This window comes from Eschrichtius robustus, chromosome 7, assembly GCF_028021215.1.
Source record: "Eschrichtius robustus isolate mEscRob2 chromosome 7, mEscRob2.pri, whole genome shotgun sequence".
NCBI lineage: Eukaryota > Metazoa > Chordata > Mammalia > Artiodactyla > Eschrichtiidae > Eschrichtius > Eschrichtius robustus.
The window spans coordinates 9,843,447-9,870,470 of record NC_090830.1 but is presented as its reverse complement, the minus strand read 5'-3'; the positions used below and the strand labels follow the sequence as shown (position 1 = coordinate 9,870,470).

Sequence of the window (27,024 nt, the reverse complement as noted above, 5' to 3'; positions counted from 1 at the left end):
GCTGGTATTCTGTGTACTGTCAACCAAATCAAACTTGTAAGGGAGGAAGGGGTACCTCCCTTGTACGTGGCTGACAGTTTTGGGTTAGCCAATACACAACATCTCAAGTGATCTAGAATTTCCAGTGGAGCTGTACCTCAACTGTATCTCAAGTGCTGTTATCTTGAACTTATATTAAGGTGGGGGAGACCTCAGCTGTGACTCAGGAAACAGAATTTCAAGTGTGTGTTTTTTTTGTTTTTTGTTTTTTGTTTTTTGGCCGCGCCGCGTGGCTTGTGGGATCTCAGTTCCCCGACCAGGGATCGAACCTGCGCCCTCGGCAGTGAAAGCGCCGAGTCTTAACCACTGGCCCACCAGGGAAGTCCCCAAGTGTGTTTATGGAAAGCTGTGATATCACTGTGTTCCCTGGGATGGCTTCTCAGCCTGGCCCACAGCAGCCCCTGTGGGCGCCTCCCCTGAGGGCTCCAGGCTCCCACAGGGAATGTCCCACTGTGGGTGGGGTGGGGAAGGGATAATAAGGACACGTCGGCCTTGCTTCTGGTTGATAAAATAACTGAGGCAAGATTCTCTTTACTCACCTAGTTTAATCTGCTCGGGGGAGGAAGCATTCGAGACCTGATACTTATCCAGGGAACAGCAGGGATTCTGGGGTGACTTTTCTCAAATTGGGGACAAAGAGAATGAGAGGAAAAGGAAATAGATGGAGAAGAAAAAAAGCACATGTTTTTGTCTCTTGATTTGCATCCCATTCCCTTGCCTGATTAAACTTCTTCCTAGGTGTTAATTCAAATAAATAACTCTTGTAGCCTCTGATACACTCAGTGGGATGGAGGAACTTGTTGGGGGGTTCCGTTTATTCAACCTCTTCCTGCACAGTCCACCCCCCTCTGTAAGGGGCCACCTGCTCCCAGTGGCACTGCCACACACACGCATCTTGGGATGAGCTAACATGGGCGTGGTGAAACCATGCCTGGTCTCTGCTGGGTTTGAGATTTTGGCTCCTGGCCTCATCTCCTGAGCTGCCAAATGGACCCTTGTTAGTCCAAGACTGACAAATTTCCAAGAATGGGAATTTACAAGTAAGAGAACAATACCCATCTGATGTGAGGTTTACTAAGGACACCACCACAATCTCCACCACCGATGATGATGATGGTGGTAAAAATCTCTCTACTTATGAACTCTCTTCAGGTCCCTTCCCAACATTTGCCCCCAATTCTTACAGGACTGGTGAGGAAGGAGAATGCCCAGAAAGGGGGAAATAAACCAGCAATTAGCAAAGGGCAAAAGGGGAGGGGAAAGCAGAAAGGTCATAAAGCATCAGGAAGAGAAAATGCACCTCTAGCCTGTGTGCCGTCACATCGTGTGAAACTGCGTCTTTGGGTTTTACTCCTGTCTCCTCGGTCCACCCCCTGCATCCTTCCTCTCCTGACACCCTATTAGTGTGGGCCTTTTTTTTTTTTTTGGGGGGCCCTACTGTGCGGCTTACCGGATCTTAGTTCCCCGACCAGGGATCAAACCCGGATCCCCTGCAGTGGAAGCACAGAGTCCTAAAAACTGGACTGCCAGGGAATTCCCTAGTGTGGGCTTTTTAAATTGGTGTACCTCTCAGATCAGGAATCCCATGGACCCTTGTATCATTTATGTATTTGTGATAAGCATTTACTGAAACCTCTGCGAGCCAGGTGCCCTGCAGGTTGTGGGCATTGTCGCTAGATACGAGGGCCCTGGGAGTTCACAGGACCCCACCAGGGTAACGCATTGTGAGAAGTGGCTGGTACTGGTCGAACAGGCTGCTTGGGAGCCGAGAGGAGGACCACCTCGGTCAAGGGGTCACCTGACACCGAGGGCAATCAATCTGCAGTGTTCCTAATACACCCCTAATACTCCGCGTGGTTGAACCCAGTGGCCTGGGTGTAGCACTCACCTCAGGCTGGAGGTTTTCAGGCCGTGCATGGAGGAGGATAAAGAAGCCAAGAAATTCAGGATATTGGTGAGGGTGGTTGACATGATGCTCCTTGGGGTTACGGTGAGAGGACTTCGAGAAAAAGAAGGGATGGAGAAGCTGACTTGGAAATGAGGCTGTGTGAGGCTACAAGGCAGGGAGGTGGTGGCCAGAGGGGGCCACGGGCCTCAAGACCATAGGAGTTCTCCAGCCTCTGGGGGCCTGGTTTTCAGGATCCTCTACGCCCTGACCTCACCTGAGCTGCTTAACCGTATCTCGTCCCCACTATTCCTCCCCATCTCCTGTTCAAATCCTACCCATCTTCCAAGGCCAAATCCTACTTCTCACGCTTTCCCTCACTTCCCTAGCCCACCTGGATCTCCTCTCCCAGCCACTGGTTACCACTTACAGACTCGTTATAGTTTCAAGCGCTCTCTTCTCCTGCCCAGGGGCAGTGTGAGCTCCTCTCGAGCGAGCGCAGACATTACTGTTTATGTGCCGAGTACAGTGACAGGCATATCACAGATGCTTAAGAAATATTTAGCAATTGATCCTGGCTAGTTAGCCAGGTGCCTTGGGCAAGTTAGGTGGCTTCCCTAACCCTCATCCATTCAATGAGGTTAATCGTACCCCCAATGACACATACCAGCCAATGATGGAGAAAACTAAGAGGTGTGGTATCCTGGACACCAAAAGAAGAAAGTGTTTTAGGCAGGAAGGTGAAGTCAACTGTACCAAGCGTTACTAAGAAACGGGGGCAGGGCTGAGATCTAACAAAAAGTGAAGGTCATTGCTGACTTTTACAGGAGCAGTTCCAGGGTGGGGAGGGGGTTTGGGGGATGGTAGGGCAAAGCTGACTGCAGTAGTGAAACCGAGCAGGACCCTGTGTGGCTCCTGGGCACAAAAGCCTTTCTGTGTCCCCCATTTCTTGATTACAGGAAACAGGCTTCATTCAGCCTCCAAGACCTTCCCTGAGTTCCAAGGGGTAGGTTCAAACAGATGCTAATCAGGGAAGAGACGGGATGCAGAGACAAGGGAGGAGTAGTCAAGAAACAATAGCTCAGCCTTGGGGCAGGGTCCTGGTTCCCCCTCAAGGGATACACAGAGCAGTATCTTTGAGCTGTTTTGCAGACACTGAAACCCTCACCAGGTGGAAGAAGTTGACTGTTTGCTGCCCACAAGCACGTAGACCCCAGACTAGCTGGAACCAGAAGGCTGGTGATGCAGACTCCCGCTTACCTCACCACCAACCAAGCAGAAGAATGTCCACGAGCTGATCACACCCTCTTTGAACCATTGCTATAAAACTCCTCACTACTCCCTCCAGGTCAGGACACACAGTTTTGAGGGCATTAGCCCACTGTGTCCCCCTTTGCCTGGCAAAGCAATAAAGCTCTTCTTTTCTACTTCACCCAAAACTCTGTCTCCGAGATAAAATTGGGTATCGGGGTACAGAGGCTGGATTTGGCTTCAGTAGTTCAAGAGGGAATGGGAGGCTCTGGGAAGAGGGTAACAGCCTAGTTTTAGAATCTAATTACAGACAGAATAGCTACAAAAGCCATGGGCAACATTTACAATGAAACGAGGTGACCAGGTTGTCCTATGAACCCCCAAACACAAGCAGGGGTCACAAAGCCCCCCTGGTGTCAGTGTCTGTGTAGAGAAAGGAGAGGGAATTGGCAGCAGGGCATCTAACAGTTCTGGGAACAGGAGAACCCCAAGAGCTAACAGGTACTCAGCTGGAAAGCGGGCCAATTTGAAAATGGCAGCTGAAACTTTGGAGGGATTTTTCTACTCCAAGATGGAATGTAAAGCCAACGGCAGCTGGAAGATCTAGCCCCTACTGGGGAGAAAGGGCTGGAAATGGAATCAAAACTAGGGAGGATGAAGATGACACGTACAAGGAAAGAGAAGGTCCAGCGGGGGAGGGGAGCAGAGCCAGGAAATCGTAATGTAAGCTGAAATATTTTTAAACACTTCACCAAAAGAGCAGAAGAGGAAGCTCTGTGTCGCTAGAAAAAGCTATCTGCACCAAGTTTCTTTCAGAAAGTTCAGGAAAACTAAAACTCTCATAAAAATGAGCAACAGAAAAGTATGGAGGGCAAATCCAACACAAAGTTACTATAAGGAAAAAGGATATAAAAGGATAGTCAGGAGTACAACAACCCTACAGATAGTGAAAGCTTGCCAAAAAGACGTGCTAACAGATCAAAACTGTAATCGTCTATTGGGTTGGCCAAAAAGTTCGTTAGGGTTTTTCTGTAAGATATTATGAAAAAACCCAAACGAACCTTTGGCCAACCCAATGTTTCAGCTTAAGCGAAAAGACAGTAGAAAATGATAAAAAACAGGAAAGAACAAAATGAATCAGCATTTGAAAAACTCAAAAATGAGGCAACAGAATTCAGGAAAGAAGTAGAAACTTTTAAGAAAGAATCATTTCAGAAATGAAGACTCAACTAGATGGAACACAAAGTGAATAAACATAACAGAGTATGCCTTAAGAGAAACAGAAGGTGGAAGTGAGGAAAATGTTTAAAGACAAAAAAAGAAAGGATATCAGACAAATTTAGGAGATTCGGGCAAATACTGGAGATAGGCAAAGAAGATTCAATATGCAAAATGGAAGTCCCTAAAAAATAACCCAAAGCAAGGAAAGAGAACAAATACTAAAACTAAAATTCCAGAAAACTTTCCTGAAATTAAAAGATGTGAAATGACAAATTGAAAAAGCACACCATGTAACTAAGACCCAGAACAACCAACACCAAGTCATATTCTAGTAAAACTGTTGAACTTTTGAAGGGAACTATGGAAGAGAAAGAAAAACATCCTTTGGGCATCCAGGTAAAAAGGGGAAAATTATCTTCCGATTATCATTTGCCCTTTGGACGGCCATGCTTTATGTCAGAGGAATATTTGAGATAGTCAAGGAAACAAAATGAACCAAGGAATACTGTTTTCATGAGCCCTTCCTGAGAAATTTTCTAGAGAACAAGCTTCTGACAACCAGATAACTAGAGAGGCATTGACATAAGGACTGATAACAAGCAATAAATAGTGACTTGTTGAACTAAGACCAAATGAGGGTTCAAAGTGAGAGAACATAGGGACTTCCCTGTCGGTCCAGTGGTTAAGACTCCATGCTTCCACTGCAGGGGGCGTGGGTTTGATCCCTGGTCAGTTAACTAAGATCCCACGTGCTGCAGGGCACAGCCAAAAAACAAAAACAAACAAACAAACAAAGTGAGAGAATATAGTAGGTGTTGGTTACATGTACATGCCCAGGCAATGTAGATATAACTGTAAAAATAGGAGGGCACGTGCAAAAAATTTTAATTGTTCTAAGAAACTGTATTGGTGGTATGTAGTATTTGAATGCTCAGCCTGTTATGTGTGTAATGTGGAATAAAGTAAATCCAGACTTATGTTCTATTCTAATTCTTACATCCACTGTGCCCTTGAGAACCAGGATTCTCAGTATGGAAGAAAGGAGATATGGATACAATCTAGACAGTGTAAAGGAAAAACCCCGTGGTCATGTATTTGAATTGGAACTATCAACACAGACACATGAATTCCTAGCTCTGTCTGAACATTTCTACTACTTAGATTGTGGTCCTGCAATGCTATTTCCCACTAAAAGAAACCAGAGCTTCATGGAAAAAAGGCTGGTTCTAGTTCAGAGAGCAAGGGGGATATTAAAGACCACAGTGGACCCTCTGTATCTGCAAGGTTCCACATCCTTGGATTCAACCAACTACAGATCGAATATATTAGAAAAAAAAAAATCCCAGAAAGTTCCTAAAAGCAAAATTTGAATTTGCCACACAATTTACATAGCAATTTTCATTGTATTTACAACCATTTACATAGCATTTACATTATTTTTACAATTTTTTACATACCATTTACATTGTATTTATAATTATTTACATAGCATTAGGTATTATAAGTAATCTAGAGATGATTTAAAGTATCTGGGAGGATGTGGATAGGTTATATGAAAATCCTACACCATTTTATACAAGAGATTTGAGCGTCCATGGATTTTACTATCCTTGGGGGTTCTGGAACCAGATATGATACACATTACTAAATAACCAAGAGATCACTGAAGAAATCAAAGAGGAAATAAAAAATACCCCCATGGATACGGAGGGATGACTATACTAGGATCATGTCAAAAGGACCAGGAGCCAACTTGAAGAGGTTCCCATGGGCCAAAGATGGGACTCTGAACCACAATGAGAATAATGATTACAACCAATTGATATCCATGTGTACCACTGGGCATCCAAAGAGTAGATGAGGGGAAGCATTTCTTTATAAGTATTCCAACTAATAAATGAAAAAAAACAAAAACAAAAACCCACCATGATGATAGAATTAGACTATTGCCATTTTGTTACCCACTAAACATTAATGGACCTAAGCAATGAGCATCAACTCCAATGAATAAAGAAGAAAGAAATGATAGAATTAACGTCTCACCATTTGCCACTCCCTGGAAATTAATGGATCTAGGACATAATCATTAATGGCTCCTAACATCACCTAGAGTGAGACAAGCAGACTTTATGCGCTTCTGATGGAAGGTAAGACCACCACTTGTCTTGCCGAAAGGACTGAACCCAAGTCTGATCAAGCCTCTGGACTCAGCTGCCAGTTTACAGACGATATGGAGAACAGAGGAGCGTGTTGAACTGCCCCCGACTGTGCAAAACTACAGCTCAAAAGTCTTGGGTTCTTCAATAGATGAACTTCAAGGACAAGAAAGGGATGGCAGAGGGAACTAGAGGTAGAAAAATGAGCAACTCTCAATCTATAGTGTCTAGGAATGTACATGCATGATAAAACAAGAAATGCAAGGAAGTGATTTCTGTGAAGGTGATGTTGGTGGTTACTTTTGGAGAGAAGGAGAAGGCAATTACTGGAACAGAGCACCTGCAGCAGCTTCTGGGGCTGCTGGTAAAGTTCTACTTCTTGACCTGAGTGGTAGTTACAGGGGGGTTCACCTTAGCTATCCATCCTTGAGCTATCCATCTGTTCTATACGACTTTCTGTATCTATGTTTTATCTTACAATAAAACGATAGAAAAAAGGAGAGAAAATGGGAGAAGAGGAAGCGGAAGTAGAACTCCAGACGACCCTCATGAGGAATTAAACACTATGAAAGGGAGGAGGAACGGGACGGCAGTTGGGGAGGGGTGGAGGCTCAAGGGAAGTCCTCATTTGTGTCTTTTAGATGAGAAATGGCTTCTCTGCAGGCTGATTGGAATTATCCAGTAGAGATGGAAAGAATAACCATCCAGGATGGGAGAGGCTACCACAGGAAAGACAATTTCATCTCAGACAAACAATAATCTGGCACATTAAATGAATGTTGAAATTTATGATTTGACATTTGGTTGGTATTTAATTTGTAAATGTGCTTTGCTTTTATAGTTATAAAAGAAGTTGATACCTAGATTTCTCCATAATAATCTAAGCCAACCCTGGAGATCTTAAAAATGTTTTTCTTTCAAAAAGGGTCTTACTCAATTTTGAGAAAAGTTGCTTTAGAAAATTCTTTTCTATAATGAGTTCAAGAAACCTTTTTGTAAAGTAAGAAATTATTCGGGCCTCATGTTCCTTATTTACAAAATAAAGGAGATGAATTACAGAATTTCTGGAGCCCTTTCCAGCTCTCAGTGGGAAATTCAAGTTTTCTAACAGCGGGTTTGTTTGAAACAAAGTGCAAACTGTAACACAAACAACAGACACACAGCAAACAAAAAGTACATGTTAAATTGTTCCTCAGTTTTCCTCCCTTTACATTGTATTATCCTAAATGTTTTGTTTTCCTCTTTCCAGGCAGCCCTACTTTCTGAACTCTTTAATTATCTGCCTTGTGGATCTGTGGATCTGGAAACAGTAAGCTGGTAAGCGTGCCTGGTGCCAAGCGTAAAGAAAAGTGATCAAGCATCCCCAGGTTTGGTACTTGTCCTTAAAAATTCGGGCTTTACATCTCTAGCCCAGGATTCTTCATACTCCTCTCATCCTCTAATAAGCTCTCCTATATTCCAAACCTCTACCCATTTCCATTCTCCCAGACCTGTCACCTCCTCATATTCCCACACTTAGGTAGTTCCTTTTCACACTGTAGGAGGGTTGGCCTGTGACTGATAGTATCAGCAGAAGTGACAGCATTGTAATTTCCAAGCTTAGGTTACAAAAGACTGTGGCTTCCATAAAAAAAGAATGAAATCATGCCATTTGCGGCAACATGGATGGACCTAGAGATTATCATACTAAGTGAAATAAGTCAGAGAAAGACAAACATATGCTATCACTTATATGTGGAATCTAAAAAAAAATGATACAAATGAACTTATTTACAAAATAGACTCACAGACATAGAAAACAAATTTATGGTTACCAAAGGGGAAGGGGGTGGGAGAGGGATAAATTAGGAGTTTGGTATTAACAGATACACACCACTACATATAAAATAGGGAAACAATAAGGACCTACTGTATAGCACAGGGAACTATGTTCAGTATCTTGTAATAACCTATAATAGGAAAGAATCTGAAAAAGAATGTATATATACATATACATAATATGTAACTGAATCACTTTGCTCTACACTTGAAACTAACACAACATTGTAAATTAACTATACTTCAATTTAAAAATGCAAAAAAAAAAAAAAAATCTTAAGAAAAATTTTTTTGAAAAAGACTGTGGCTTCTATCTTGGGCACGCTCCCCTTCCTTGCTTGCTCTGGAGGGAGCCAGCTGCCAGGTCTTGAAGACACTTAGGCAGCCCCGTGGGGAGACCCGTGCTATGAGGAACTGAGGTCCTCCGTCCAACAGCCCATAACACCTGCCAACCACCATAGGGATCCTTCAGCTCCAGATGAATCTCAGAAAAGATGGTAGCCCGGCTAAGGTCTTGACAACAAACTCTTGAGAGACCTTGAACCCAGACCACCCAGCTAAGCTCCTGAATCCCTGCCCCACAGAAACTGCGAGATAATATACATTTACTGCTTTAAGCTGCTAAATTGGGGGATAATTTGTTACACAGAAATAGATGACTAACATGGCAGCTTTCAAACTTCCTGACCACAACCCATAGAAATGCTTCCCACTCTGCAATTCAGGACACACACGCATGCTTACACATACACATGCTCAGCCATGCACTGGACAAGCATCCACAACTATTATTTCATGAAACAATACTTATTCCTACTGCATGTACTCGGCATACTCTATTTTCTTGATTATTGTTTTCTTTTTCGTTCCATTCCATTTAAAAGAAAATGGTAATAGTGCCCCACTGAGCTGATTTCACAATCCACACATGCATTTTGGGCAAAGAGTGCAGAAGGACAGTGGGGAACAAATCATCATTTTTTTTGTTTTGCTTATCATTGGCTGATACTGCAGTAGCCATGACCTTAACTGACTCACCCCTAAAGCTAGTTTAGTTTTTTATTTTTTTAAACTAGCCCCTGTGTATAGAGTAGGTACCAAAAAATGCTCAATGTCTAATCCCTACACTTTATTATGTTTGGTAATAGGAGTCCAGATGACACTATACTTAATTTTTCATTAATATTTCATTAACTATTTAGTCACACAAAATTTAGAAAAATATGATGAAAACCTCAGTGTTCATATTCCAGCTGGGAAAAAAAAAATATTAGAAATACAAATGCAGCCCTTGTGCAGCCCTTCCCAACCCCAATTCCCTCTCCTACCATAGAAGTAACCTTCATCCTGAAGTTTTTGTTTCTCATTCCCATGCATGCATTTTATAGTTTTATTGTATATGTTTATACATATGCAGGTTTCTTTTCATACAGGCTTATATTTCATATAAATGGAATCACACTGCATATATCCTTTTATGACTATTTTTTTTAATATGTAAGAAGTAAATTTATTGAGAGAGAGACACACTCCATAGACAGAGTGTGAGCCATCTCAGAAAGTGAGAGTCTTTTATGACTTTTTTTTGCCCAACATGCTGTGGAGATTTATCCATTAACTCTAGTTCACTCAGATTTATTTACTTATTTACTTATTTATTATTTAATGTGTCCATTCATTCATTTATTTATTTGCTGCACCTCGCGGCTCGCGGAATGTTAGCTCCCCGACCAGGGATTCAACCAGGGCCCTTGGCAGTGAAAGCGCGGAGTCCTAACCATGGACTGCTAGGCGATTCCCTCTAGTTCACTCATTTTAACTCCTGTATATTATTTCATGGTATGAATTGTACCCAAACTCATTTGTCCATTCCTCCTGTTGGTAGTCACTTAGATTTTTTTTTCTGTTATGAACAATACTCGATGGACACATATATTTCTAGTGTATATTCTCTCTCGAGCATATAAATAGATGTTGAATTTCTTAAGAAAACAGGATTAAATACCTAAATAATCCTAGCAAAGAACTCTGATTGGTTTTATCCTTGTCCCAGTTTTGTATCCCAGACTATATGTCTGGATTTGTTTCTGTTTAGTCAATAGAGCCTCGAAAACGGGGCAAGCAGTCAGGTTAAAAGAACAAAAATAAAAAATGAAACATCTGCTTCCTTTTGAACTGGAGATGTGAAGGAAGCCTAAGGAGATAATGCCTTAGTCATTTTTAATAGATGCTGGAATGTCTTAACTCAAATGATCATGAACTTTTCTCTATGTAACCTGCCTATCAGAATCTGTGGGGAGAGCCGTGTCTTTTACCCATAATTTCAGGAACAAAAGGTTGATCCTGCCTGGGTTCATCTAGGCTGGGGATCAGCAAACTTTTTCTGTCAAGGGCCAGGTAGTAAATATTTCAGGCTTTACAGTCTCTACCACAACTACTGACCTCTGTTTTTGCAGAATGAAAGCAGCCACAGGCTATTCATAAACTAAAGAGTATGAGTGTTCCAATAAAACTTTAAAACAGGCAGTGGACCAGATTTGACCTGCAAGTCATAGTTTGTTGAGTCCTGTCCTAAGCAGAAGAAAACCATTTAGACTAGCAATATGTAGTATTGTATATCGAAATTTAAACTTTAATCTGATATTTTTCTCCTTTTAGATGGTCAATTATCCTAAAAACTGGTCACACCCAGTCCTGTTGAGAGTGCGAATAAATAATTACCAATACTATTATACACTGCCGGTAGGAGAGGTGCATTCATTTATTTCCTCAACAACCATAAAGAGCTATGAGCCCCAACATAGGCCACGTACTCCACAGGATACTGGGGACATGAAAATAAAGTGCACAGGCACCCTATGCTCAAGGCACCCAAGGCTAGTGAAGGGAGGCAGACATTGAAATAGCTTGTAATTGCTCAAAAAAGTGATGAAATGGAAATTTCCATGTATCTCTTATTGAATCATTGACAGTGGCATAAATATGTTTGGCCAACAACAGCAGCAGGAATTAAAATAAGTAACAACTCAACTGGCTAACTGCAGTCGGAGGCATCAGATACATCCTTAATCTCATGACAGGATACCATGTGGTTTCGGGAACTGAATCCAGGTTGGGAGTCCATCGGGCAGACCTGGGTTTGAGTCTTAGTTCTAGTACTTACTACCCCCGGGACCTTGATTGTGCTTTTATCTCTGCGTTTTAGCATCCTCTACGTAAATGGCAATACTAATAGTACTTACTTTAAAGAGATGATTATGAACATTACATGAAATAGTGTAGGTAAAGCACCCAGCACACAGTAGGCTTCATGCAAATGGCAGCTAATTATATGTATTCATTCAACAGCATTTGTTGAGTGCCTCCTAAGTTTCAGGATCATTCCAGGTACTGAACTAGGGCTATCATTATCCTCATGATCTAATGAGATACCACAAATGAGAAGCTGCACGGTCCAGGTGTAATAGGTGGTATGCGCAATTCTGCGGAGTCCTCAGCCTGACTCTTCCCACAACTGGTGGCCCTTCACCTTCCCCACCCTCACCCCAGCGCTATTCCCTGTGACTCTTAGGAATCTGTGATGGTTAATTTTAGGTGTCAACTTGACTGGGCCACAGGGTGCCCAGATACTTGGTCAAACATTATTCTGGGTGTTTCTCTGAGGGTGTTTCTGGCTGAGATTAACCTTTCACTCTGCAGACTGAGTAAAGCAGATGGCCTTCCCTTAGGTGGGTGGGCCTCATCCAATCAGTGGAGGGCCAGAATTGAACACAAAGGTGGACCCTTCCCCGAGTCAGAAGGAATTCTCCCTTCCTGATGACCTATGAATGGAACATGAGCTTTTTCCTGCCTTTGGATTCAGACACTGGCTATTCCTGGGTCTCCAGCTTGCCGACTACAACCCTTGGGACTTGCCAACGTCTATAATTGTGTGGGTCAGTTCCTTCTGATAAATCTCTTTATATATAAATAAATAGATTTCTCTCTCTCTCTCTATATATATATATACACATACACACACACACACACACACACACACACACACATACACACACACATACACACATCCATGAGTTCTGTTTCTCTGCAGAACCCTCATACAGATCAGTTCTTACCCTGTATCGCTCAAGGCACAGGGATGACCAGCCTCCAGGCTGCCAGCACAGTTCCAGTCCAGGTGTGGGACCCCCGGAGTTGTGCAGTGTGCAACCCACATGCTCACCACCGCAGCTGTGCTCTGATCGCCCACCTCGACTCTCCACGGAGCCTCCCACGTCCCCGCCTCGCCTCCTCTCCCAGGGCCATGTACTCAGTACTCATGGACAGGGCAATGACCCACCAACTCCAAACGTCCCCGACACCTTACCTCCAGGCATGCAACGGAAGCCGTCTCCCTGATAACCGGGTTTGCACTGGCACGTGAAGGACCCGGGGGTGTTGTAGCAGACGGCATCAGGGTGACATCGGCTTAGCTGGCATTCATCCACATCTGCAAGACAGCCACCAAGCCCGGGGATAGTGAGATTGCTTCTAGAATTCCTAGTTTACACAATAATATAAGCCACTTGCTCAACTTCTGGGGACTCGGTTTCTGATCTGGGAACAGTGATTTAAGAACTCACCAAACATTAATTATCAAAACACTGACTCCTCAATTTCTATCTAGTGTATTTACAAATGTGTTTCACTTTGATGTTTTTATGAAAAATCAAGCATGCAAAAGGAAAAACGAGAGGATTTTTTTTCATTATTTCCTTCTCATCATAAACGAGAGCTTCAAAAATGTCTGAGTTTGGAGACAGATGATTAACTGCTTGACAGAAAAATCTCAAAGACCAGAGAAAATTCACATGTTCAGTAACAAAGAGAAAGTATTTCAGAAATTATAATCTCTTAGAGAAGCTTGGACTTTCCAGAAATACTCCATGGTATAACGTTAAGTAATTTTGCAAACCAGGGGACCGGGGAACGGTGTTCAGAGTTATTTCACTTGAAATTATCTTTAAGAGCACCCTGGCTGCCAACAATGGACTGATCTGAGGTCTGAGAGAATTTTGTGGAACCATTTATTCTCTGCATCTGAAGTCATTTATTCAAAAAGGGGACTTCACTTTTTTTGGAACACAAGATTAGAGCAGGCCAGGTGAATGACTGTATGTATCTTATTAAATAAAAGGCTGGACTTTAAGCTCCATGTGTGTAAGGATTGTTTGTCTTTTCATGAAAGACAAACAATCTCCTCAGTCCCTAGCAGACAGCAGGTGTTTAATTATTGCCTGAATGAGCAAGTGACATGGAACAAAATGGTACGGGGAGGACAAGTGTCTTCCCCAATGAGAACAGCCCCCCAAAGAAAGCACATAATTCAAATTACTAGAGATACAAAATCCAACCCATCTACTCAATAGAGTTGAGAGAAGAATTCTCTTTTTTTTTTTCTTATTTTATTTTATTATTTATTTCTGGCTGCGTTGGGTCTTCATTGCTGCGCGCGGGCTTTCTCTAGTTGGGGCGAGCGGGGGCTACTCTTCGTTGCGGTGCGCGGGCTTCTCGTTGCAGTGGCTTCTTTTGTTGCGGAGTACGGGCTCTAGGCGCACGGGCTCAGTAGTTGTGGCTCACGGGCTCTAGAGCGCAGGCTCAGTAGTTGTGGCGAATGGGCTTAGTTGCTCTGTGGCATGTGGGATCTTCCTGGACCAGGGTTTGAACCCGTGTCCCCTGCATTGGCAGGCGGATTCTTAACCACTGTGCCACCAGGGAAGCCAGAGAAGAATGCTCTTGAATTCGGAGTTGAGTCAGTAATTAGCATATGAAAAGTATCACCCAGGGGATTTTTTCAGGTTACACAGGGAGGAAAGTCAGAGTGACCACGTACCTTGGCAGGCTCTGCCATCCCCAGAGAAGCCTGGCAGACAGGAGCAGGTGTAGGACGAGCCTCCCAAGTAGATGCACTGGGCCCGCTGAGAGATGTCACAGTCATGAAGGCCAGTCTCACAGTAGTTGATGGGGCGCTGGTCCACGACAGCTTCAGGCAAAAGGTTGACACGCAATGTTTGGAAGAGTCCCCTGAGCAGTCCCAGGGCCCTTCCAAGCAGTGCAGTCCACTGAGGTGGACTATGTCTGGACCCCAGACCTCCAGACATCTCTTCAGGTGCATCCCTGCTCCCCGCTGGGTGGTACCCCGGCTCTCCTCCTGTTTCCTCCCACCTGGATCCCACCTCTGATAAGTCTTCGCAGCCTGCCACTGCAGGGGGTCCATCGGCCTGACTCTCGACCTCAGCTTCGCCCCAGGGCTCTGTCTCAGGCCACTCTCCACACCTGGTCCCCGAAACCCAACTTTCCCTTCATCTGGTTGTGGAGGTGGAATCTGCAGGTAGACACGCTTCCTGTGGCACCTCTGTTGGTGGAGCGTTTGGAGCTGAGGATCTGAGACTTCCACGGTATCTTTGGCCTCGGCTCACTGGGCGGGTGGAATATTCACTATGAATGCCAAAGTCACCCACTTCCCACCAAGGAAGGTGAAATAAATTTTCCCAGGGAAGTGAGACGGGGATGGTAGAATGACTGTGGGCCTCTGGGGTGGGCAGCCCTGGGTTTCTACTAGGTGCATATGAGTTCACCATATGGCTTTGGGTAAATCATATAACTTCTTGGAGCCACAATTTCTTCCTCTGTAGAATAGGAATGACTTCCAGCTTGCCAAGCATGGGGAGGCCCAGTAGATGGGACTATTATTTTCTAAAGGGTCCTGATGACAAGACTCAGAGAATGAGGTCGTAGGAAGTAGGCATGTGACATAGAGACTAGAATATCATACCCCATCTTGTGCTGTTGCCTCAAGATGAAAGTCAAGGACTAAGGTCTAGAGGGTGATTTCCAACAGCTGGTTCAGATACTCTGGGGTTTGTAAGGCACTTTAACTTCTGGTCTTAAAGCTCTAAGGCCCAGGTCAGAGTCCTGGCCCTCGCAATGTCAGAACAGAACACTTTCTTCCTGCAAGGAGGCCCTCAGGGTTTCGATTATCCTGGATACAGGAGGACTCCTTATCTTTATCCTCAATGAATCTTCCCAAGATTAATTCCAGTTCATCCTGCCTCAAGTGCCTCAGCAGAGAGAGTTCCAAGCACCGTCAGGGGACAGGTAAAGAAGAGGCTCCTCTTCAAAGGTCTGCGCCCATGAGAGGTTAGCAAAGTACCGTATTGGTGGATGGAGGCCCAGCCTGTGGACTCAGCACTTCAGACTCCTGAAGTTGGACTGTTAACTAACTCCCATGGGACAGGGACCATGGAACCAAGTCTGTGGGACAAAGGGTTACTGGATTTTAAATTGCTACAAGTGGTCCAAATTTCTTTCTAGAAAACAGTAGCCCAGATTACACTGAACCAGCCCAAGGACACACTCTGTTTCCTTGGACCACTCCTGTTTTCTCTCACTTTTCATCGTTTCTAACACTCTTCTTCTCTCCAGGGTCCTCTTTCCCCCAACTCCTTCAGCTCGCAAAGTGTGAAAGGGACACTCTCGGAGAATTGGGACCGAAAAAAGGTAGGGGAAATATACCCAGACAGAACAACCAGGAAAGGAGTCTCACTTCTCTTCCATCAAATATTCATGTCATTAGAGTGCGTAAGTGATCATTTTACACATTGTGTTTGCTCCAGCCTCATTGTGCCCCACCCTTGGTAACAGGCGAGGACCTTGCTGCAACATGGGTAGGTCCTAATGTCCCCTGCCCTGTCATCACCTTCACCTTTGCTTCCATTTTTATTTTATTTTTTTGGCCAAGCTGCTTGACTTACAGGATCTCAGTTCCCCGACCAGGAATTGAACCCTGGGCCCACGGCAGTGAAAGTGCAGAGTTCTAACCACTGGACTGCCAGGGAATTCCCACACCTATGCTTCTATAATTCTCAAATCCTTTCTAGAAAAAGGCAGTTTATAATTTAATTTTTTAAATCATGTTTTCCTTCATGTAAGACCATTTTTCACACCAGAGCAATTTTCTTCTGAAGGAAGCTTTAGAACTTTACAACTCCAAATAATTTAGTTCTACCTTTTTCATTTTCAAAGTATACAAAGCATTTTTTTTCCTTTTTTCTTTTTCTTTTTTCTTTATTTTTTTTTAACATCTTTACTGGAGTATAATTGCTTTACAAAGGTGTGTTAGTTTCTGCTGTATAACAAAGTGAATCAGCTATACGTATACAAATATCTCCATATCCCCTCCCTCTTGCGTCTCCCTCCCACCCTCCCTATCCCACCCCTCTAGGTGGACACAAAGCACCGAGCTGATCTCCCTGTGCTATGCAGCTGCTTCCCACTAGCTATCTATTTTACATTTGGCAGTGTATATTTTTAAGCAAAATATACAACAACCCAAAGAAGACCTTTTCACTAATTTACACAAGAGGGGCCACCAGCACATCCAGCTGTGCTTCCCTCAAAGGCTCCTAACCCCGCCGGCTGGCAATTTCCTACAATTCTCACCCTGCCTGTCAACTAGCAGGGGGTGCAGGGTGGGAGGGAGGGGAAAGTTTTGGAAAGGACAGAAAATCAGGCTCAAAATGGGATTTAAAAACAGTATGGAGGTTCCTTAAAAAACTAAAAATAGAATTCCCACATGACCCAGCAATCCCACTACTGGGCATATACCCAGAGAAAACCATAATTCAAAAAGACACATGCACCCCAATGTTCATTGCAACACTATTTACAATAGCCAGGTCATGGAAGCAACCTAAATGCCCATCGACAGACGAATGGATAAAGAAGATGTGGCACATATATACAATGGAATATTACCCAGCCATAAAAAGGAACGAAATTGGGTCATTTGTGGAGACGTGGATGGATCTAGAGACTGTCATACAGAGTGAAGTAAGTCAGAAAGAGAAAAACAAATATCGTATATTAACGCATATATGTGGAACCTAGAAAAATGGTACAGATGAACTGGTATGCAGGGCAGAAATTGAGACATAGGTGTAGAAAACAAACATATGGACACCAAGGGGGGAAGTGGTGTGGGGGTGTGGGTGGTGGTATGATGAATTGGGAGATTGGGATTGACATGTATACACTGATGTGTATAAAATGAATGACTAATAAGAATTTTTAAAAAAATTACAAGGTGAGGTGGTGGGATGAATTGGGAGATTGAGATTGACATATATACACTACTATGTATAAAATAGAGAACTAGTGAAAACCTACTGTATAGCACAGGGAATTCTACTCAGTGCTCTGCAGTGACCTAAATGGGAAGGAAATCCAAAAAAGAGGGGATATATGTATACATATAGCTGATTCACTTTGCTGTACAGCAAAAACTAACACATTGTAAAGCAGCTATACTCCAATAAAAATTAATTTTAAAAAATTAATTACAATTACATGGTCAGTTGTGGTTTTACTTTTCTAGCTCCTGCATTTCTGAAGAGAACGCTGAACTGTGACCTGGCATGGGCAGAGCCAAGGAACTGCCCTGAGATGCTGCCACCCAATGTGACATTGGTCCCCGAGAGACACCTGCAAGGCTGGCTGGGGCCAGGAAATGAGACAACGCGGAGAAGGGAGGTGATGCCAAGAAGGAAGGACAAAACGAGGGACAGAAGCCACGTGTTACAAGGAGAGAAAAGGGCGGGGAATAAAGAGCCTTTAGGGGAGTGGTTTCACAGCCTCTAGTTACTTTAAGTTCTAAGAATAAGATCACAAAGATGAATGATTCACAATAATTTTTCCTAACAACATGACAGGAGAGGGAGGGAGAACAGGAACGCTGGGTGAGCGAGGCTGAGCCTTTAGCCTAAGCCCACCTGCCCTGACCGATGGGCAGGTGCATGGTGCCGTGCACTGTACAACTCGGGGTCCCAACCTGCCCATGCTCCGTCCAGGCCGCGTATCACAGGGGGCAACTGTATCTACACATAAAGGTGATTTGCAGGCCAGCTGAGGCTCTTTCCCTTTGTGTCAGCATACTTTGCACATTCCAATTAACTAAAAGTTTGCACCTAGTGGAAAAGAGAAAGTCACAGGCTTGCAGAAAATGACAAAGATGGAAATCCACAAAGCAGCCCCTCCCCTAATGGATACCCATCCTCATGGAAAGACAGTCACCTCTGGCCATCCACACACCCTGCATGAGCGCACAGCCCCTCACAGTTGTCAGGACACAGAGCCGGCCTCCTAAACCATCCAGATTCTTTCCTCACCCTTCCCTGCTCTGACCTGACAGACGTCATCATCCCAGCCTGGGCTTCAACCCAGGACGTAGTTTTAACAAGGAATTCCGGGACAGTGAAACTGACCACTAAATTATCCAGTGACGAGCCAGAGTCTTTGTGTGAATGCATTCAGGCAGACTTGGTTTCACCCAGTGAGCCATCTCTCTATGAGGTGAGCCTCAAAGGAGCCAATTAAAAGAGGCAAAAGGCCAAGTGGGATGGAATTGCACAGGGGGCCACAGGCAGGGGGAGAATCAGGAAACCTCGATGCCAGGTCTTGGTGGAACTCAATGATCTTCAGGTGGTTTTCACACTTGCTTCTGAGAGGGGGGAATCCATTATTCAAACAAAATCTTACTCAGAAATTGATATACAGAAAAATGAAATAGTCCTTGTATCCCCACTGGCAGATCCTGGGGCATCTCCAAGGGCTCCACGGGACACAGGAAGCCCATGATGCAGTCTAATCACCTCATTTTACAGGTGAGGAACTGAGGCCCAGAGAGGTTGTCTTCCTCAAAATCAAATGCCTAGGAGTAGACGTTTGCCCACCACCTGTCTTGCACCCCACCCTAGCCCTTCCGTGAGGGTGGATCCCAGGAATGGCTGGAGACAGAAACTGAGGACACAACGTGCCTCACACACGTCTGCCCCAGGACTGTCCACGTCACCACCCAAGGGGTAAAGGATCCACCACCAAAGCTTGAGCCGAAATGTAATGTAGATGGTGTTGCCACAAAAAATAGACCTTTGAACCTCCTTCGTCTTAAAAAGCAGAGAAGGAAGTCAGGCCAAATTCACAGAAGTTGTTGTTCTCTATGGAAAAAAAAAAAAAAAAAGATGGAAGTAACTTTAGCAGAGCTGAAATCTCAGCTCTGTGCAAAGGGGACTGGCTGCTTCTCAGTTCACAGATGTTTGGGTCACACTCAAAATATGAGAACGGCCTGTTCCCTCCGCCCTCAAGACACCATCTCACCCCGGGACCTTGGCGGCCTCATCTGAGTTTCAAGACAGAGCAAACAGAAAGCATGCTAGGGTTTAGTAAACAGCAAGGAAAGCACAAGGAGATGGTTCACTGAGGCAGTAAAAGGAATCTGTTTTAAATTGGGAAGAGATGTTGAGTTCAGACGGCCCCTTTAGCATGCTGCCCTCCAGACCTGGAAATCTCCAAGAACCTTTGAACTTGAAATTCTTGGAAACAACAGGTCAAAGTGCAGCGGTCGGAAAAAGTGGGGAAATTTAAACAATCTGGCTCTTTGGAGTTGGCCCGTCACCATCATCACCAAAATCATCAGCAACCTAAAGCATAATTAGCCTAATTAATAGCCTTAACTTCTAACTTGGATAGGCTAGGAAGTTATACTAGTACTTGTGGCTTGTAAAATGGAAATCCATAAATAGAAAGGCTCCGAATGGAGTTTTAGATGTAAATCAGGAAGAATTCAATCTAAGGCAGGTAATGACACAAATGCCTATAAGGTGTTCCCTCCAAGTGAATCCCAAGGCCACTAATTATAAGGAGAAACATGTCTAATTGTTTGAATAGCTATTAAAAGAATAATGAAAAGAGTTAAAAGGAATTTTATAAGAAGGGAAGGATATTACCAGTGTAGACAGACAACACTGCTTATTTCTTGTACCTGTGACTCTCCAGGCAGTCGGAGGGAAGGAATGAAGTCTGATTCACCTTTGTAAGCTGTCCTCCCCAACAGAACAGGGAACCTTCCATCTCAGCCAGGATAACTACCTGGGGCAATACCATTCACACAGGTGCTGACATACGTCATGTGAATTACTCGTTTTGAAAAGTCACCCACAGAACTTACCCACACATGTTCCCTCCTCTGAAAACCGGTAACCCTCTACACACTCGCATCGGAAGGTTCCTGGGTGGTTATTGCAGATTGCATGGCTCCCACACACCGAGGGCTGCTCTGAACATTCGTCGATATCTACAGCAAAAAAAATGTTTTTAAGATTTATTTATTGATTTATTGATTTTTGGCCTCGCCGCTCGGCTTGGGGGATCTTAGTTCCCCGACCAGGGATCGAACCCAGGCCCCCTGCAGTGTAAGCGCCAAGTCTTACCCACTGGACTGTCAGGGAATTCCTCCCAAATTTTTGTTTGAATGCAGACTTAAAAAAAAAAAAAAACCTCTTCAAACACCACTAAACATAACAAAATAGAAAGCATTTTGGCATGCAAATGGATCCACTTTAAAACACACATTTTTATATTCTAAAAATGATGTTAAAGAAGTCTTTTTTTCTGTACATAATTTGAGAGTGATCCCAAGGCCCTCCTCCTAAATAAATGTGTACTCCCCGCTCCCCGCCCAACCTGCCCTGCCTTTTGAAGTTAGTTGCTGAGCCTGGCGCCCACTAACATCAGATGGGCAAATACGTGTTAGAAAGACGTGCAGACAAGTCTCCAGACTCTGAATAAGGTTCCTAAACTACAAAACGTAATTAATATGCTCTTGTTCAAAAATATTTCCTTTCTCCAACGATAGTGACAAAGCAAAGTTGGACTGTTTAAGCCTAATTGTGAATCTTGGAATGTTATCCTGAGCTTAACGCACTGACAGGAAAACCATTAACTCATAAGATTGTGAGTGATGCTCTCCCACAGGACAATACTATGGCCATCGCGTGGGGTGACTGGAACAAAGGAACGTATGCTCTGGAGCTGGACACAGCTAGGTTCAAATCCTGCCTCCTTTCCTTACCAGCTTGTGTGGTCCTGGGCAAGTTGCCTCACTACTCTGCCTCAGTTTCCCCATTGGTGAGTACTCATGCTACTATTCATCTTGAGGGGTTCTACTGAAGATTACAGAAAATGGATGTAAGCCTAGCCTGCTCAAGAGACGTACCTATTGGGACCTCCCGGGCCGTCCGGTGGTTAAGACTCTGCGCTCCCAATTCAGGGGGCACGGGTTTGATCCCTGGTTGGGGAACTAAGCTCCTGCATGCCGTGGGGTGCGGACAAAAAATAGAAATAAATTTAAAAAAAAAAAAGAAATGTACCGATTATTATTATCCTACACTACCAGCCACAGGGATGTTCCGATTCTAGGAACATAGCCGTCAGATGGCCACTGGCATTGGGGGCCAGTCTGTGGTTACCACTACAGGAAGGCTGGTTGGCCCAGATAAGAAATCAAGCTCTTCTGTCATCACCTGGGTTACCTGTCCGCTGATGGATTGAAATAAATACAGTCACACAAGATCCTTCTGTGCCAACCTCACTCTCAGAGTGCACAGGTACTTCTGGCGTTTTTAGAACTCCTGGAGACGCATGTGAGGAAGATTTCATAGTGGCTGAGACCACACAACTCCCCTCCCCCTCTCAGCTGCCCCTCCTCAATTCCATCATGTGAACCTTCCTCGTGCTCTGCCTCCGATGGCCAGTCCAGCCGGTCTCTTCACTGGTGAGGCAAAAGCTCTGCTGGCTTTTTGGACTACATTGCACAAGATAGGCATTTTTGCCACTTCAGCCCTGTAGTTGGACCTATACTCAGAAAAAAACCCAAACCAAATGGCATTCAGCTTTTGAAACTACACTGCAATGTAAGTTTCTGTGACGTGTTTAAGATACAAGATCTCATATCACTTATACGTGGAATCTAAAATTTGGCACGGATGAACCTATCTACAAAACAGAAACAGACTCACAGACATAGAGAACAGACTTGTGGTTGCCAAGGGGGAGGGGGGGAGGGGGAGGGATGGATTGGGAGTTTGGAGTTAGTAGATGCAAACTATTACATTTAGAATGGATGGACAAGGTCCTACTGTATAGCACAGGGAACTATATTCAATATCCTGTGATAAACCATAATGAAAAAGAATATAAAAAAAAGAACGTATATATGTGTATAACTGAGTCACTTTGCTGTACAGCAGAACTTAACACAACACTGCAAATCAACTATACTGCAATTAAAAAAAAAAAAAGCTACAAGATCTCAGACCAGAGGATGGCTCCAGGCACAGCTAGAAGGTTACAGAACAAAGCCCCTCCCAAGGCAGCCTCTTAATGAGCTGGAGCTGGGATGTGGGGTGGAGGGATATTCAGCAAGTGTGGACTTTCCAGCTCCATCCACCAGCTGCTGCTTCAACAACATGGGAGAAAAAGATCATTCTGCTTCACTGTGTCTGCACTACAGCTCTCAGAGGACACTCCAGGCCGAGATGTCTGGACACACTGTGCAAACTGAAGGGATCCACGGCTGAGACTCAACTGCCAAAGCACAAGAGCACAGAGCAGCAGTTTTCAATCAAAGGGACAGAACACAATCACCAGGGGAAATTTGCCAAGCTTCATTCCGCCCCTAGAAGGTTTATGGAAAGGGAAACCGCGTGTTTCAAGAAAGCTTCTTAGGTGATTGGAAAGATACTCATCCTGCACACCTTACCTGGAGAACCACGGCAAATAGGATCTGGGGGCCCGTGGGATGAGGGAGGGGATGGTCCCCTAGCACTACCCCACCTCCATGCAGGTCTACACATAAAATCCAAGCTGGGCGACTCCTTTTCTTTGAGAGCAAAACCCTAGCTATTTCCCTGCTATTATTTCACGGTCCTTACAGTTTGGAAATTCTTCCTAATGCCTAATTTAAACCCTCCCTTCTGTAATTGGAGGCTAGGACTCTAATCCATTCTTTAGTAGAAACAGTGAACTAGTAGTGATAACGGTTCCTTATAAAAGATCACAACATCTGCTTGAAGATTATTGTTCTTATTAGTCATGATCTGGTCAACGTCTTCACTAGGAAGAGGTTTCCTTTCACATAAATCATTCCCTAACCCAACAGGAAAATCCTGGATTATTCTTGTAATCACTGCTTCCTTTTTGACTTTTTTTCAGAGTGGCTACTTTTCAACAACTCTAAGTTTCTCTAAAATGTGTCCTTTTCATAAACACCAGGCTCTTATTGGAGAAGAGTCTCAGGATTTATTTGTTAAATGCCTTGTGCGCACTCAAGATTACTCAATGAGAGATTGTGCAAAACCCTCTCTTACAGCCTCCCAACTGAGAAATATAGGGAAGTCATTCTGTCAGGCACCAGAGCTCTTGTGATTCAACTGGAAATCTCCAAATTAGCTCGCAGGGTAACTCTGCAGTGTCTAATCAAGCCCAGCCTTATTTTGAATGTCATCTATCATTATATCAATGCTACACACACTGAATGACAACGGCTCACCCTCATTCTCTTCAGAGGCACTTTCCAGGTCAAAATAATATGTGAAGTGATCTGCTTAATGCAATTTCCTATCAACAGCCCGGTGTCTCAATGCATTAACACTACGAGGCTTATTCTCGTGACCCAGAACAGAAAGTAGCCTGACTAGGAATATACCCACATTCCATGGTGCAAATCTGCCAGGATGAGGACTAATCACAGGGCGAAAGCAAGTGCGCACAAACACCTGTCTTCCTGGGCCAACACATCAGGGGGTTTTCCACGATAGCAACGGATTCCATCCATAAAGCATGGCTGGTTGTGCCTTGGGAAAGTGAAGCAAGCAGTCCCACCACAAGCTCAGGCACCAAAAGCAGAATTAGCCAGAGGTTATGGGTCAGCAGGTGGGGGTAGCTCCATGTTTTACTAATACAGTAATTCCCCTACATACGAATGAGTTCCATTCCGAGAGTGCGTCTGTAAGTCCAACTTGTTCGTAAGTCCAACAAACTTAGCCTAGGTACCCAAATAAACACAATCATCTATATACCGCTGATTTTACACATGCTTCCGGACATCTGGGCTTGAAATAAAGATACTGTACTACTGTACTCTATACAGTACTGTACAGTAAAGTACACAAAAGCACAACCACTTATAGAGGATGCACGCACGTGACAATGTACACCAGACACGTGAACTAACTTAGGTGACTGGACATGCGAATGCACATTTGCAGCTTTGAAGGTTTGCAACTTGAAGGCTTGTATGTAGGGGACTTACTGTATTCAGTTGGCTTATGAAGCTGAAGCAGAGCTACATAAAGACTAAGGAGGTATAGGTTTCTGCTGGAGAAATGGGGGCACCTCATCCCTTCGTGGTATCCATCACCATCACCATGGCCTGGGAGGTCTCTGCTCACACACACACAGTATCACAGTATCACAGTTTCAAAGTGGCCTGAGCCAATTTAGCCATTCAAGACTGTTGGGCTCTTTGGGGAAACACTGGGGAACTCTGATGATCAGAGGTGAGTAGGAACTACGTCCCCCTGCCCAGTGGTATGTTACAAGGGAAGCGAGTCTCAGATTGAATTCTACCACACGGACAAAGTCATCAGCGAGCTGGCTAAACAGTTGTACAAGCTGTTCCTGTAAGCCCAGTTCCTGCTCTCCATCCTTTCCAACGAGCACCTCACATAAATTTCACTCTGAAGTAAACGCAGCAATACCCCAGCAGCAGGATCTGCTAAGCTTCACGTGAAATCAGCACACTAAAGCTGCCATTCATTGGAGGCATCCAATGGACTCCATTCAATGGATTCTGGACCCAAGGCATTGTTCCCAAATTCCAAGGCTGCTGGGCTCCCCAGATTCTTATGCCCCAGTCATTCAAGGGGGCTGCTCATCATTTTGGCCAAAAAGACATGTGCACACCACCCATTTCACTAGGGAAGCTTACTTCTAGCACTCCTTACATTTGTTGGTGAGCCCCTGTGCGGGTTTAGGAAGCTTTGACATTCTTACCCTAGTTGCCTCTGCTGTATGGACTCTCCACTGAGTCAGAAGTCAACTAACTGCCTTTTGGTGGTGGATTAAAATTTAGTAACAAACATAAATATCAAGCTGTCTACGTGAAAGTATTTAAAGTGAAACTGTAAGTAATAAGATAAGTACAATGAAGACAATATAATATATGCACTTGAGTCAGAGACTCAAGGTCCAGCGTTCCAATGTCCCCGGCTCATCTGTAAAAACAGGAATAGACCTCCCACCCATTAGGATGGCCGCTATCCAAAAAACAAAACAAGTGTTGGCAAGAATGCGGAGAAATTGCAGCCCTTGTGCACTGGTGATGGGATATAAAATGGTGCAGCTGCTGGGGAAGACAATATGACAGTTCTTCAAAAAAATCACACACAGAATTGATGTGACCCAGCAACTCCACTTCTGGGTATATCCCCAAAAGAGCTGAAAGCAGGGTCTCAGACAGATATTTGTACCCCATGTTCATAGCAGCATAATTCACAACAGCCAAAGAATTGAAGCAACCCAAGTGCCTATAGACAAATGAATGGATTAAAAAGAAGAAGGAGTATGTGTATACAATGGAACATTTCGCAGCCTTCAAAAGAAAGGAAATTCTGACCCAGGCTACAACATGGATGAACCTTGGGGCCACTATGTTAAGTGAAATAAGCCAGATACACAAAAGGACAAATACTGTATGATTCCACTTACATGAGTTACCTAGAATCATCAGATTTGTAGGAAGTATTATAGAATGGTGGTTGCCAGGGGCTGGTGGTGGAGGGGAGGGACGGGAAGTTGTTATTTAATGGGAATAGAGTTTCAGTTTTGCAAATGAAAAGAGTTCTGGAGATGGATGGTGGTGATGGTCACACAACAATGTAAATGTACTTAATGCTGCTGAGCCGTACACTTAAAAACAGTTAGAATGATCAATTTTATATTATGTGCATTTTACCACAATTAAAAATAATTTTTAAAAGACAGAAATGAAAGAATCTATCGCGTTAGAGTTGCTGAATTAAATCAGTTAGTGTTTGTGAAGCACCTAACACAACAATGCCTGGGTACGTCACAGGTGTAGTCATATTATGTGTGTTATAAACAGCGCTGACTTGCCCTTCCTTTAAGCCCATGTATTCTCGACGTGAAGTGGAGTGTGGCCTTATAAATTCTACTCTGCTGCTTAGAGTCAGGGCATCTGACCAGGTGAAGGAAGGGCCAGGACCCCTAACATCACAGAGGGAACACTGAGCGTCGGGCTTCAACAACTCAGCGTGACCATCAGTGTTTATCTCACCGGTGCTGCCTCTCCCTCGCCCCTCTGCTGTACAGGATCTGTTTCCGCAGCCCCCCACCCCGCTGCCCACCACCACCAAGTCAGAGTGGACGGCTGTACCGTAGCAGGTCTGTCCGTCTCCCCGGAAGCCGATGGAGCACTCGCAGGTGAACTGGGTCCCGGGGCCGGGGCGACAGGCTGCATTGGTGTCACACCCATGAGTGCCGATGTAGCAAGGATTCTGAAGGGCATCAGGGGAGCCATCTGTGAAGGCAGAGACATTGAAACCCAGTGAGCATTCAGAAACGCTTATTCCTCCAGAAACTCCAGAAAGTAAGGCAGGACTGATGACCAGGAAACCCATCGACTCCTGAGTCACCTGGGGGTCACCTGAGGCGGGATCAGCAAACTACATCCCTTTGGACTTTTGTCTGTTTTTGTAA

The 27,024-nt window shown here is 44.3% G+C and overlaps 1 protein-coding gene across 3 annotated transcripts in view; it reads right to left on the bottom strand.

The window, feature by feature from the left end:
• Positions 1 to 27,024, bottom strand: part of NID1 (nidogen 1) — a 94,347-nt gene that overhangs the window by 24,086 nt on the left and 43,237 nt on the right. For 2 of the 3 annotated variants that reach the window (XM_068547566.1, XM_068547568.1), the window contains exons 9-12: positions 26,702 to 26,845; positions 20,414 to 20,539; positions 14,243 to 14,392; positions 12,737 to 12,859 (exon numbers count right to left, since the gene is read on the bottom strand). In XM_068547566.1, the coding sequence (XP_068403667.1) occupies positions 12,737 to 12,859; positions 14,243 to 14,392; positions 20,414 to 20,539; positions 26,702 to 26,845 (543 nt within the window). The remainder of the gene's footprint in view (positions 1 to 12,736; positions 12,860 to 14,242; positions 14,393 to 20,413; positions 20,540 to 26,701; positions 26,846 to 27,024) is intronic. The other variant, XM_068547569.1, reaches the window with a different exon arrangement.